The 14,187-nt window shown below is 37.1% G+C and overlaps 1 protein-coding gene across 1 annotated transcript in view; it reads right to left on the reverse strand.

Annotated features, from left to right (window-relative positions):
- The window catches only part of BBS7 (Bardet-Biedl syndrome 7), a 44,945-nt gene extending 37,430 nt beyond the window's left edge, over positions 1-7,515 (reverse strand). Inside the window, exons 1-3 of the mRNA XM_059377992.1 lie at positions 7,327-7,515; positions 4,994-5,059; positions 402-464 (exon numbers count right to left, since the gene is read on the reverse strand). Of these exons, the coding sequence (XP_059233975.1) occupies positions 402-464; positions 4,994-5,059; positions 7,327-7,362 (165 nt within the window). The 5' untranslated portion in view covers positions 7,363-7,515. The remainder of the gene's footprint in view (positions 1-401; positions 465-4,993; positions 5,060-7,326) is intronic.
- Between the last annotated feature and the right edge of the window lie 6,672 nt (positions 7,516-14,187).

Here is a 14,187-nt window from a genome sequence, read left to right on the forward strand (position 1 = left end):
AACAATAAAGTGGGACCTCAGTCCTACTAAATATAAAAAAAAAAAAGAGCAAGAATCTGAATCCTGTCATGTGAGCTTGGAATAGGACCCCAGCCCCAGAAAGGAATAGAGCCTGGCACTGCAGCCATGTGAGACATTGAGCTTGGACTCCTGACCCTCAGAAACTGTGCGATAATAAATGTGTGTTGTTTTATACCCTGAAGTGTGAAGTAATCTGTTCTATAGCTAGTTAGCAAATGATTCTTGTGTTGCCTCTAGCCTCATACTCCATGTAACTGCTTCCCTCACAATGCATTTTTCACTGCTTTTAGGACAATTTTAACCTAAGAATATTCAATAAGTAGTGTGTTTCTCTTTTAGAAAATCTGTTTTTCTCAAAAAAAAAAAAAAGCTATACATACCACTGCTTCTCCTTTTTTCATGCCAAAGCACATAACTACACCATCATGATCTCCAATAACCACCTACAAAAGATTGAAAAGAATCTTAAATTACTATTATTATGCCCTATTAACTTATATGGGGGAAACAAGATTCTCAATATATAAATTATGACTTTAAATGTAGAGATCAGAAAATCTAGGCAAGTACCCCCACACAAAGTAATACTCCAAGGAATTACAAGAAAAGAGCAGGAAAGGAGGTATAGAGAGTCGTTATGCAAGTAGTTGGCCATTTATTTTGTTCCTACATTGTAAACAGAACAAGAGAATAAGACAGAAATGGCAGGGAGGTCATTTTTTTCTCAACTGGAGCATAAGAACATGTTAAGATTAACTTTCAAAACAGATTATCAATTAAAGTTGCAATTAAAGATTATCAAAGTTGTGACTGACTTCTTTGGTATTTTTAAAACCTTTGTAATAGAAAAATTTTAACATATACAAAAGTAGACATCACTCAGCTTCAAAAATTATGAACATGTAACCAATAGATTATGTTGACATAAATGCAGAGAGAGATTTCAACATTTCCTTCTCAGGAATTGATAATCAAGCAGATAAAAGGTAAGGATATAGGTTAGAAAATAATTACCTTGTTCTAATACATATGCACATATGTATACATGCATGTACATATATGTAGGACATGTTGTGCATACATGCATAAGTAAGTAATCATTCATCCTAAGAATTAAATTATAAATGTTCTTTTTAAGCGCACAGAAACATTAGAAAATTGACCATATATTAAGACATAAATAAGTCTGAAATATCAAAAACTTGATGATGCAGAGCACATTCTTAGGTCCCTATTTCTTTTTCTTTCTTTTTTTTTAAGATTTTATTTATTCATTCATGAGAGACAAAGAAAGAGAGAGGCAGAGAGAGAAGCAGGCTCCCCACAGAGCAAGGAGTCCAATGTGGGACTTGATCCTAGGACCCCAGGATCACAACCTGAGCTGAAGGCAGACACTTAATCAACTGAGCCATCCGGGCACCCAACACCCTTGATTCTTAACTTTGTAATAGGGGGATCTAAACCCAAGGTTTTGAGTTTTTTAACACTATGCTACTCTAATAACTTGTAAAAACAATAATCCACTACAGGGATTCCCAAAGTATGATTCTTAGACTCCTAGGGTCAACAAGAACTTTTTAGGGAATCTGCCAAGTGATAACTATTTTTGTAAGTCTTTATTTTCTTTTTTCACTAGACTGATATTTACAATGACGGTACAAAAGGAATGGTAGATAAAACTGCTAGCATCTGGCAAGAATCAAAACAATGACAACAAACAACACCAGTGGTTACTGTGATCATCACTTCAAAGTACAGGAAAAAAAAATCCAACTTAATATAAGAATGTTCTTGATGAAGCAATAAAAATGATTAATCTTCTTAAATTTGGTCCTGGAGTCATGTCTTTTAAGCGTGAGAAAGTAGAAATATGCATAAAATTGGGGCGCCTGGGTAATGCAGTGGATTGAGCATCCGACTCTTGGTTTAGGCTCAAGTCATGATCTCAGGGTCCTGAGATCTAGCCCGAATTGGGCTGGTCCTCAGTGTGAAGTCTGCTTCAGATTCTTTCTGAATGGATGGCTGGGGCGCCTAAGTGGCTCAGCTGGTTAAGCATCTGCCTTTAGCTCAGGTCATTACCTCGGAATCCCAGTATCAAGCCCTGCATTGGGCTCCCTGCTCAGCGGAGAGTCTGCTTCTCCCCATCTCTCTGCCCCTCACCCTGCTCGAATCTGCTTCTCCCGCTGTTCCTTACCCGACTTGTGATTTCTCTCAAATAAATAAAATTTTTAGGAAAAAAAAATAGATGGATCTTTAAAAAATAATAATAATAAAATATGCATAGAATACTTTTGTGGCAAACCAAAAAGCACTTATAGAATTGTTTCGGTAATAAGCTGAACTACCCAGTTTTTTCACAAAACAATTATTTTTTAAAGATTTATTTTATTTTAGAGACACAGAGAGAGAACTGGTGGGGCAGGGGGGAGAGAGAAATAAAGCAGACTCCATCCTGAGCACTGAGTTGGACATGGGCTCCATCTCATAATCCTGACATCAGATCTGAGCTGAAACAAAGAGTCAGAGCTTAACTGACTGTAACACGTAGGCCCCACAAAACACAAAACACAATTTTAAGAATGAAAGAACAACTGGCAACTATTAACAATGATTAATAACAAGTTGTTATTAATACTTGGGTATTTGTAGAGTTTTTTTTTTTTTTTAAACTGCAGGAAGTGAGCTTATCATTTTAAAGGAAAATAATTGAGAGTGTTCCCAATGATAAAATTTGAGCTTTCAAGTAAAAGTAAGTACCAATAAGGCATGTATCTGCCATTGGGAACTGGACAGCTATTCCATATTTGACAACTTTTCTGATGAAATCTATACTGATATCAACAAATGTGATTTGATACTCCATGATAACATTTGGTACAATCAACATTTGAACATTCAACCTTTGGGAAATCTGTATAACTCAATGAACTACTAATCTCAAGTGACCATTGTAAGATGCTATGAAACCATGCATAAGGGGCGCCTGGGTGGGCTCAGTGGGTTAAAGCCTCTGCCTTCAGCTCAGGTCATGATCCCAGGGTCCTGGGATCAAGCCCACACCGGGCTCTCTGCTCATCAGGGAGCCTGCTTCGCTCTCTCTCTCCCTCTGCCTGCCTCTCTGCCTATTTGTGATTTCTGTTTGTCAAATAAATAAATAAAATCTTAAAAAAAAAAACAAAACCCATGCATGAGTAAAAGATCCATTCAAAATATAAATAGTTTTTAATGTACCTAAGTATGAAAAACTAATCAATATTGGCTTCATATTCCACATTGCAACTAATATTTAAGAAACTACTATTTGTTTTTTTTTTTTTTTTTTTTTTTTTTTTTTAAATTTTTTTTTTTTTTTTTTTAGAGAGAAATCACAAGTAGATGGAGAGGCAGGCGGAGAGAGAGGGGGAAGCAGGCTCCCTGCTGAGCAGAGAGCCCGATGCGGGACTCGATCCCAGGACTCTGAGATCATGACCTGAGCCGAAGGCAGCGGCTTAACCCACTGAGCCACCCAGGCGCCCAAGAAACTACTATTTGTTAAGGATATGTGTCACATCATGTATAAAGAGCCATAATTATTTGGAAAAGCTATTTAAATAACTCTTATTTTCAACTGTGTATCTGTGTGAGCTGGATTTTCTTTGAATACTTCAACCGAAACAATATATTACAACAGACTGTAAAGAACAGACATGAGAAGCCAGGTGCCTTTCTCTGTGCCAGACTAAAGAATCTGCAGAAGTGTAATAATACAATGCCACTATTCTCACCAAATTCTTTTTGTTTTTGAAAATACAGGTATTTTTCATTAAAATTTCATTTTTGTAAATGTAATGGGTTTATTATTTTTAAAAAAGAATATTTTAGATATTTCTCAGTTTTAATCTTAATATAATAATATTTATAGATATAACCCAAATAAACAAAAGTTCTTTGGGATGCTACATAATTTCAAAGTGTAAAAGGGTGCTGGGAGCAAAAAGAATTTGAGAAGTTATGATCTAGTAGACCAAATACAATAAATGACTATCAGAAATCTGTTGATTTATCTTAAAAAAAAATGTTATTACATCAGGAGTGTATTTGTTTTGCAGCTATAAGTCTACTACTAATATTATAATTGCCTTATAGAAATCACAGGATCAATATTTCCATAAAAATAGTAAATATTAGATAAATAGAAAGTTCAACATCAAAATACCTACTCTTTTTTTAAAAAGATTTTATTTTTATTTATGAGAAAGATAAACTGAGGGTGGAGGGGGAAACAAAGGGGGAGGGACAAGAAGATTCCACACCAAACATGGAGCCTCATGCCAGGCTGAGATCATGACCTGAACCATAACTGAGTTGTCCACTTAACTGATTGAGCCACTAAGTTACCTCAGTACTTAATTTATTCTTAAAAAGATGATAAAGTTTAAAAATAACCTTCTCTATATCCTATTGCGCTTTATGTTTGTTTTTCATACACACAATCTGGTACACACTAGTACACAACAAGTAAATTATTAACAGAAAAATGAAATATGTTTTCAACAAGTTTACTTATCTATTACAGACTGTACATAAAAATTAAAACATGCGGGACGCCTGGGTGGCTCAATTGGTTAAGCAGCTGCCTTCGGCTCAGGTCATGATCCCAGCGTCCTGGGATCGAGTCCCGCATCGGGCTCCTTGCTCGGCGGGGAGCCTGCTTCTCCCTCTGCCTCTGCCTGCCATTCTGTCTGCCTGTGCTCGCTCCCTCTCCCTCTCTCTCTCTGATAAATAAATAAAATCTTTTAAAAAAAAAATTAAAACATGCAAGAAAATTACTGTCTGTAAATGTCCCTTGGTATTCCAACCTCTGTTCAGGTTAAAAGAAATTTATTTACATTTTAACATTAAAGGGTAATTTACCAATGAAGAAATAAAGAAATAATAAACCTCTCCTCTGTCACAGCTAAAGAGATAGGGAGAAACGAGATCTCTACAGTACCTTTTGTGTAGTTCTATGTCTTGAGGCAGGAAGTAGCTTCATAGTCTTCTGAGAGGTCACTCCCACCTAAGGAAACACACCAGTCATCTAGTGAATGTTTTCTATTATACTAACTTGAAATGATTACATCTGAGAATGAAAGGACCAGGCGATTCAGATCATAGTGAGACTTATTTTTTATTGCAATTAGTGATATGAAATAATTATGATCAGTGATGAACTCATTTTTTAATGAAATATGCTACAAAAGTCAACACAGAGCACACCCAAAGATACTAAAATGTATACTATAAAGTTGTCAAGCCAAAAATAATACATTAGTGGCAAAACACTTTAAAAAAAAAAAAAGATTTTATTTGGGGTGCCTGGGTGGCTCAGTGGGTTAAAGCCTCTGTCTTCAGTTCAGGTCATGATCCCAGGGTCCTGGGATCTAGGCCCCACATCGGGCTCTCTGCTCAGCAGGAAGGCTGCTTCCTCTTCTCTCTCTCTGCCTGCCTCTCTGCCTGTCAAAGAAAAAATAAAATCTTAAAAAAAAAAAAAAGATTTTATTTGTCAGAAAGAGAGAGATTGATTGTGCACACAAACAGAGCGAACATCAGGCAGAGGGAGAAGCAGGCTCCCCAAGGAGCAAGGAGCCAGATGCAGGACTGGATCCCAGGATCCTTGGATCATGACCTGAGCTGAAAAGAGATACCTAACTGACTGAGCCACCCAGGCGTTTAGTTGCAAAATACTTTACAAATATTTCTAGAAGACTTCATAAAAAACTTCATATATACAGTTAGAAAGTTTTTGTAGTGATTTAAAATCTTTGGAAACAGATTATAATTATTTAACATGCAACATAGAGGATTTTTGTTAAAATGCAAAACATGCTGATGGCAATGACATCCAATCTGATGATGAAGATTTTTTACAAAAGGTATGGAAGACAAAAACAGCATGGCCTGTTCAGCAGGGAACTATCACTAGTGGTGCATAGTTAGGATAGGAAGTGGGGCGGTTGGGACCAATGGGGGAAAAGTTGGAAAAAAAACAACAAATCATGAAAAGATCTACAGATAATGCGGAACTACAATTTTATTCTGTATTCCAAGGAGTAGTATTAAAGTGTAAAGTAATCTGTTTAGATTTGCTTTTGTGAAACACCACTCTAACAAGTTATGTGAATGATGGCTTGTAGGGAGGTGAAGCTGGAGGCTAGGAGCCCAATTAAGAAAATGAAAACATGTGGTGCATAAACAATGAATTTTGGAAAACATGCAAATTAAATTTTTTTAAGATTTTATTTATTTATTTGAAAGAGAGAGATCACAAGTAGACAGAGAGGCAGGCAGAGAGAGGGAGAGAAGCAAGCTCCCTGCTGAGCAGAAAGCCTGATGCGGAACTCGATCCCAGGAACCTGAGATCATGACCTGAGTCGAAGGCAGCGGCTTAACCCACTGAGCCACCCAGGCGCCCACACAAATTAAAAAAGATGAGAACATGATCTGGGGATGACAGAGATGGCAAAAACGGGACAGAGTCATGAGATGCTCAGGAGATAAAACCAGTAGCAAAATGTGGTGACCAGCTCAAAATGGAAGATATTGAAGTGGAAAGTACCTAGCATAACTTCCAGGTAAACGGACTGGCAAACTTCTGTACCATTAACCAAATAAAATTACTGAAAAAGGCGATGGAAAAGAGAGAATAGCTAGAGCTTGAATAATGAGGCAAGAAGGTATAACAGAGAACACCAGCTATGGGGTCAGAGACTTTGTAGAACTTCATTCTTGTTGTTGTTGTTAAGCAGATGGCTTTATCTGAGTCCCTGGATCCCCATCAGTAACATTACCTACTTCGAGAATTTTTAGGGAGATTAAATATGTTAAGCGCCTAGAATAAACTGCACGCACAGCTATTAGCTGTCGTCGCTTTTATGATGCTCTGGCTGGTGAGGTCCAGGTCACCGTAAGAAGGGTCTGGCGCGCGGGAGAAGCGGCTGGGTAGAGATGGAGATTCGGGAGTTACGGGCCAACAGGTAGCTGCAGCCTGGGAGGAGAAGGGCCCCGGGGAGTTATCCGGGATCAGGTCTTTCTGGTCATCTTTAGGACTCGGCAGGAGTCAGCAACGCGAGAGCCTGTGCGCTTCTTTCCAAGTCCCAGCGGACCCTCAAGTACGAGCAGGGGTTGCCCGAGACCGGGACTGCGTGAGTGCAACACCCAGCCCCGCAGCCCCTTCGCCGCCGCCCCCGCTCCGGGCGACCCCGACCGACGTCAGTGGAAGGACAAAATCCTCTCGGGGAGCGGGGCTCACCCCGCGCGGCTCCCGCTTTATCCCCTCAGGTTTACCTGTAAATAATCCGCTCGGTTTAAATTTAGATCCATGACGGTGACACCAACGCGCTATCGGGCCGGCACAGGAGTGACAGAGGCTGCCAGATCCCAGGCCTCTGAGGGGCTACGCTCGCGTCCCCTTCAAAGACCAAAGCTAGGAGCCTCAGCAGGGGATGCAAAAGCGAGGCGCCAGGGCAGCGGCGTCCGTATGACGTCAATGCGTTCGCGCGAGGAGGACACGCCCCCGGCTAAAGTGAATCCCCGCCCCTTTCCGAAGGACCGCCCACGGACTTAACCTGCCTCCAATCAGAGGCAGAGAGGAAAGGAGGAAGAGATCCAGGAGACGGGAGAAAGGTGGTTTCCCCGGAGACTGGAAACCCCGCATTGGCTCCACCCCCACCTTCGTCCAGCGCTAAGTCCTTCTCCGTGTCGACCCGCGATGTGAAACCTGAGTAGATTCTGAACTATTTTACGGATACTGGATAGGGTACTTCAAAGAGGCGTTGTAATAGGCATTAGTTTACCACAGTAGTTATCAAGCTTTTGGCCTTACGACCCCTTTACAAAACTCTTACAAACCATTTCGGAGGATGCCAAAGACCTCCTGTTGATATGGGCTATCTATTGATATTTACTATGTTAGAAATTAGAACTGAAATTTTTAAATGGAGTTTAAAAACGTATTAAATATTTTAATGAAGATAACTTATTTTCGAATAAAAAAAGAGGCAAAAAGACTGGTATTATTTGCAAATCTATTTACTATACACCTGAATAGTAGATAAGTCCCAGATCTACTACTGCATTCAATCTGCTGGTATAGGTGGGTTTTTTTAAGTATATGAAGAATCCGGTCCAAAATCAACAAGTGGTAGTTTCTGAAAAGCTAATTGCAATGTGGAATGTGTCTTCATTACACAACATCCAAGAAATCCTATAAGTTAATATCACCATGGATTTCATCAGAGAAGGTATCAACCTCCGACATGAATACAAATTCTGCAATATTCTAATGTGTGTGTAAAAGGCCAAATTTTAAGCATTGGCAACAAATATCAACTGTTTTCCTTGAAATGATGGGTTCCAATTTTGAATTCACAAGAAAGTGTATACCAAATATCCAAGTCTGAATAATAACTTTTCCAGTTGTGCTCTTAAAAAATAAGTATTCCAGCTAGCAACTCAATCACATAAATGTTTTTTTCTTGAGGCAGTACCCTTCTGTATTTAGTAGAAATGCTTTATGTATCCTTCCCATTTCATCACACAGAATATTTAAAAAGAAACACATTCAAGAGTTGAAACTTAACAGCTTTTACTGCTTCTCAAAAGGCAGTTTTATACAGAGTTTTGTTTCCTGCCAATATGTGGCATGAGGAATGCAGTGACTATTACTACAATTTGAAGCTACTGCTTTGATTCATGTTTACCTACCAGCAGTGTTAACCATCATTGTTTTTGTACCATCAGTGCAAATTTCAACACAGTGGAAAAGGCAGGTAACATCTTAGTGTAATGAAAATAGTTTCAAAATCACAGACCCCCTGAAAAGGCCTCAGTGACCTGCAGACTACCACTGGCCTATAGTGACCCAAGGTCTGACGGAGAACTCACCTTCCCTGATTCTTTCATCAGTCCTTCCTTAATGCACAGAGTGCTCTGCCTACAGAAATACTATATATGAATGAGTAAGATACAGCTCCTCTCCTGATTTCTTTGTTCTACTAGCGCAGAGTTCACAAGTGATGGTGAAACAAGAACTCAAACCCCAAGAAGAGATGTTTCTTAGGTAGAAAAATAATTTCCTGCAAGGGATCTGAGAAGGTTTTTGACTAGGTACAAGAATGTTCCAGACATTCCTTTTTCTGAAGCTAAAATAACGCCATATTAAAACAGACAACAGTGCCTGAAGATGGGTTAACTGTGTAGCAATTTTGGGGAAAATACACATCAATTTAGAATCAACAAAAATACAGATAAATTTCAGACATAGTTCAAAAAATAAAGCCACAGAAGAGATAGAAGAATATAGAGCTGTAGAATTTAGTAGAGTTTAGGGAATTAGAAGGTAGCTAGGGCCCCCATAACAAAGTACCACAAACTGGATGACTTTAAACAACAGAAATTTATTTTCTCACAGGTCTCACAGGCTAGGAGTACAAGATCAAAGTGTCAGTAGGAAACCAATCTTCTGAGGCATCTCACCTTGGCTTGTAGATGGCTATCTTTTCTGTGACTCTTCATGAGGTCTTCCCACTTTTAGAGTTGTGTCCTAATCTCTTCCAGGAAGGAAACCAGTCAAATTGGATTAAGGCCCACCCTAATGACCTCATTCTAACTTAATTACCTCTTTAGAGGTCCTATCCCCAAATTTATTTGCATTCCAAGGTACTGGGGATTAGGACATAAGAATTTAAATGGTACATAATTCAGCCCATAACAGAAGGCAATTTATCTGATCTTAAGAGGAATACAGGAAACCACAAAGAAGCATATTAAAAATAAAGATGAAACACTTCAATAGGTAACAAACATTTTTACATATAAAAAATTGGGGGGATATGAGTATTATACATATTCATACAAATTAATAAAAATGGAAATATTATGATTCCAATAAGTAAACAGGCAAAAATATGAACAGATATTTCATAAAGAAAGTTGTTTCTGAACAAACTTATAGAAATCTATTACCTTCATTTCTAATCAATAATACTGAAGCAAGATATCTTTTATATTTTGCCTTTCAGACTAGAAAAAGATTTAAGTGATAACACTGTACGTTGCAGAGACAGCATGTTCTCATCAACTGTGATACTTTTAACTGGTAATAAAACCCTTTTGAAAGCAATGCATCAATATGTATCCAAACCTATAAGTATGTGATTTTATTTTTAACCCATAACTCCAATTTTGAATATTTAATCTACAAAAACAAAGCAAAATAGGAAGTCATAATTGAGGGACCATTTAAAACAAGAACCCAACTGTCCAGTATAAAGGAAATGGTGCATGTACTTCATAGACTACTGCATAGCCACTGAAAGTGAAAATAATGAAGGCTGTATAGCAATGTGGAAAGTGTTTGGGATAATAAAAGTAGAATATAAAATAGTATATACACCATGATTACAATTATAGGAAAGGGCTTGTTATGAATTAAATTAAAAATTTTTTATTTGGATATAGATTAAAGGATTATAATCTTGTTTTCTGTTTTACATAAGATTTGTACATTTTTGAAAAGATTTTATTTATTTACTTGGTAGAGAGAGATAAAATGAGAGAGAGAGAGAGAGTGTGTGTGTGTGTGTGTGTGCACGAGCAAGGGAGAGGGGCAGAAGGAGAAACAGGTTCTCCGCTGAGCAGGGAGCCTAATATAGGACACCATCCCAGGACCCTGGGATCATTACCTGGGCCACAGGCAGACACTTAACTGACTGAGCCATCCAGGCACCCCAATTTTTGCAATTAAAAATAAAATTGTTATAAAATAAAATTAAAAATTAAGAGATTTTAAGACTCCTGTGTTTAACTCTGGATAGCTCCCAAAGTGAGCATTCTTCTGTCCCTAGGATTGCCAGGTTCTGATAAAGGGCTATCCAGAACAGTAGATACCAAATCTTTCCATCTGTTTTCTTGTTTCCGTTCTCAAGTGCTGGCATTGCATATTAACATCTTAAGGAAAATGATACTGATATTATTCCTGTTTTTGCATTATAACAAACAAATCAAAATATTGAAAACCTGATAAAGGGGGAATTATCATTTCAAATATTACTCTGGGAAATTCAATAAGTATTTCAGGGCTGGACAAAATATTAGAAACCATTAGTCCAATGTTTTCCCTTTTGGACCCACAAACCATTTTCATTGTATATACTCTTTCAAAACCCTTAGGAATTTTAATAATTATTTCTTTTTTTATTGTGAAATTTTGTGACTAAATTTGTACAGTAGGAGAATGCTTGTGTAGAAATGTTAAAGAAAAGGCAGTTTATTTTAGTTTGTTATATTATTTAAGGAAGCATTCTAAAATTCATCTTCATCCAATCTTTACAATATTTGTAATAAAAACATACTGACAATGCTTATTTCCCATTTAACAAGTGATGCCCACTGTTTATTTTACTTTAAGCTAATTGTGTAACATAAAAAGGGTTTATTTTGAAGATCACATTTCTTTTAAAACATTGAAATGAGGCTATGATACAGCATCAAAAATAGATAAAAAGAGCTTGCATAATATGATATTGAAATTCGTTCATTTTACATCTAGAAAAGGCAAGTGATTTTTTTTAAAGTACCATGTTTTGTTTCTAAATGGCAAAGGTTTCAAAGTATGAATTTTAAATACTTCTTATACAATTAGCTGGGTTTTTATTCACAAAAAAGAAAAGCCAAGTTAGACAAATTGCCACTCTAGTTTCTCTTTTCAAACATATTTTAAGCTACTAGAGACAACTTGGTGGGCTACATTAAAAAAATCCAAAAACAAAAACAGATGATTGTATCTCAGATGTAATAAATATTGCTTTGAGACCATTTACAAAAGTATCATATACTTCAGTAACTTATAAATCTTATGTTGTGGTCTTAAAGAAGTCAGTATGAGTATAAATTAAAAAAACTTATGACTAAGAATACAAGCAACTTAAACTGCATTACAGTTAAAATCACACAGGTGGAGATGGCTGACTGAATGACCGACTCGTAAGTATACACATTGGGCTCCACTAACACATGATATCAATTTGGAAACTCTCAAACTCTTATTTTAAAAAAAAATAACAAATGACCCTTTTAGATTGATTTAAAAAAAGAAACATGGGGAGAGAGATCATTATCACCTTGGATGATGATATCAACCCCCTGAAACAGCTCTATGACACCCAAAGACTGAGAACCTACTTGTAGCATAACCCTGTTTGACTGAACAAGGTATGAAACATGCAATTAACTGTCAATGTGATTTCAGTTCTCTTTAGACATCATCCATAAGACAATTTACCCTCCCATTTACAAAAGCTTTCATTTGGCTTAATACATTTAAAATTGAAATATATCAGATATGACTGTGTAAATGAAATACATTGGACATGTTTCGGTAAAAGAGTTATCCTAAGTTGTACTAACTTTGCTTTTCATAATCACAAAATATGTCATTTTTAAGTTTTTATAGTGCAAAAAGCTCTGAAAACACTGGATATTTATTTTGCTTAGTTCCCTCTTTTATTTCAAGTCTATGAGTCTAAGCTTCTCAACATATTGTGAAGGCCATTAAGTCAAGGGTCTTCAGTATATTAAATACAGAAACACAAAGTGTCAAAAATTTTAAATAAGCCTAAGAAGCAATTTGGGAGTTGCTTTCTTTCCTTTATCTGTAACCGAGGAAAAAACTATGAACAGCAGCGAGGTTGAAAAAGAGATCTAGGACTTTGATAATTTTCTAATTAATCATAAATACCTAAATGTCTTCTGCTAAACAAATTGTTTTGGGTCCTGTTAAAATGTTCCCTTCCCCGAGTTGCCCCAACGACTTCTTTGAGCATTGCTTTAACCCTAGTGTACATTAAATGCATTAAATGCATGTTAAAATGGTGAGTGGGGCAAGGACTTGCTGACCCAGACTTGTATCATTAACCTCAAAGAGGTACTAATTTTGACAGCAATTGCCTAGAGTAATCCTTACCTTGCCTCTATAGTGCCACAATAATACCCAGGTCTTAGGATGAGCTTACTGGGGACAAAGTCTACCAAGATTTGGATGTGCTGATTTACTGAAGGAATGTTCTCAGCAGAAAGGGAGGAAGGGAAATGGGGTAAGACAGAGGAAAAAAGCTAACCCTTATTTGGCCAGACTGGAGTCTGGCTGAGCCTAATGCCTCCCAAAGCTCTAGAACATGAGTTACACCAAAAAGTTGGTCCTACCTTGAAACAAGCGCCCAGGCTTTTTGTCTCCACCCCAGTCAATCTGTCATTGATATGGGGAAGAGGAGGCATAACAGCCAGGGCAAGGCTGCTTCCTTTCAATGGAGGGTAATTCCCCAGGGGAGGGGATAGTTGCGAACTGCTAAGAAGCCAGCACACACAGAATCTGGGACATGCCTGCACTGGCCCACAAAAAGGATCTGGGCAGGATATCAATAGCATCAATAGTATCCACCGCACCTTGCCAACCCATCTTCCATCTTGGGCTACCACCTAGAAGCTATGAAGAAGGAAAAAAAAGAAATACAGAAATATACCAATTTTATGTAAATATAGTAAAAACAAAACAAAACAAAAACAATCTATGTTGAGAACACTATAGTTGTGGGAGGCATGGGCTTTAAAAAAAAAATAAAAGGAAGTATTTTCTCACAGGGTATATATGCCATGAGCTTTATCTTCTTCCAAGACTCCAAGGATCCTAGATTGGATGTCCTCAGATGAATCTGACACTTTGTCATTCAAAATGTTTCCAGTCCCACTTAGGAATATTACTAAATATGCTGTTCCATAGCTATAGGCAAACACTTATTTTTCTGGGACTCCTAGATAATACTAGAAGACTGAAAGTATTGTCTATTATGGAAACTCCATGTCTTTACTGTTTTATTATAAACTATAGTAACATATAATGATTAAAAATCAATATTCTATTCAGTTCTGAGATATAACATAAAATACAAAAAGTTTGAAAATGTTTCAGACAAAATACCATTAGCATAGCACAAAAGTTAATGAAATATTTTATAGTAGTAAAACTGTATAAAGTTCTTTTCTTACCTTAACTGTTTTAACTCCCCAAAAGTAGAAATTAAGAAATTATCTTTAAAGATCCTTATGTAGTACCATTTAATGTTCATTTTTATTTTCATGCCTAGAAAGCCT

Source organism: Mustela nigripes, chromosome 1, assembly GCF_022355385.1.
Source record: "Mustela nigripes isolate SB6536 chromosome 1, MUSNIG.SB6536, whole genome shotgun sequence".
Classification (NCBI taxonomy): Eukaryota; Metazoa; Chordata; class Mammalia; order Carnivora; family Mustelidae; genus Mustela; species Mustela nigripes.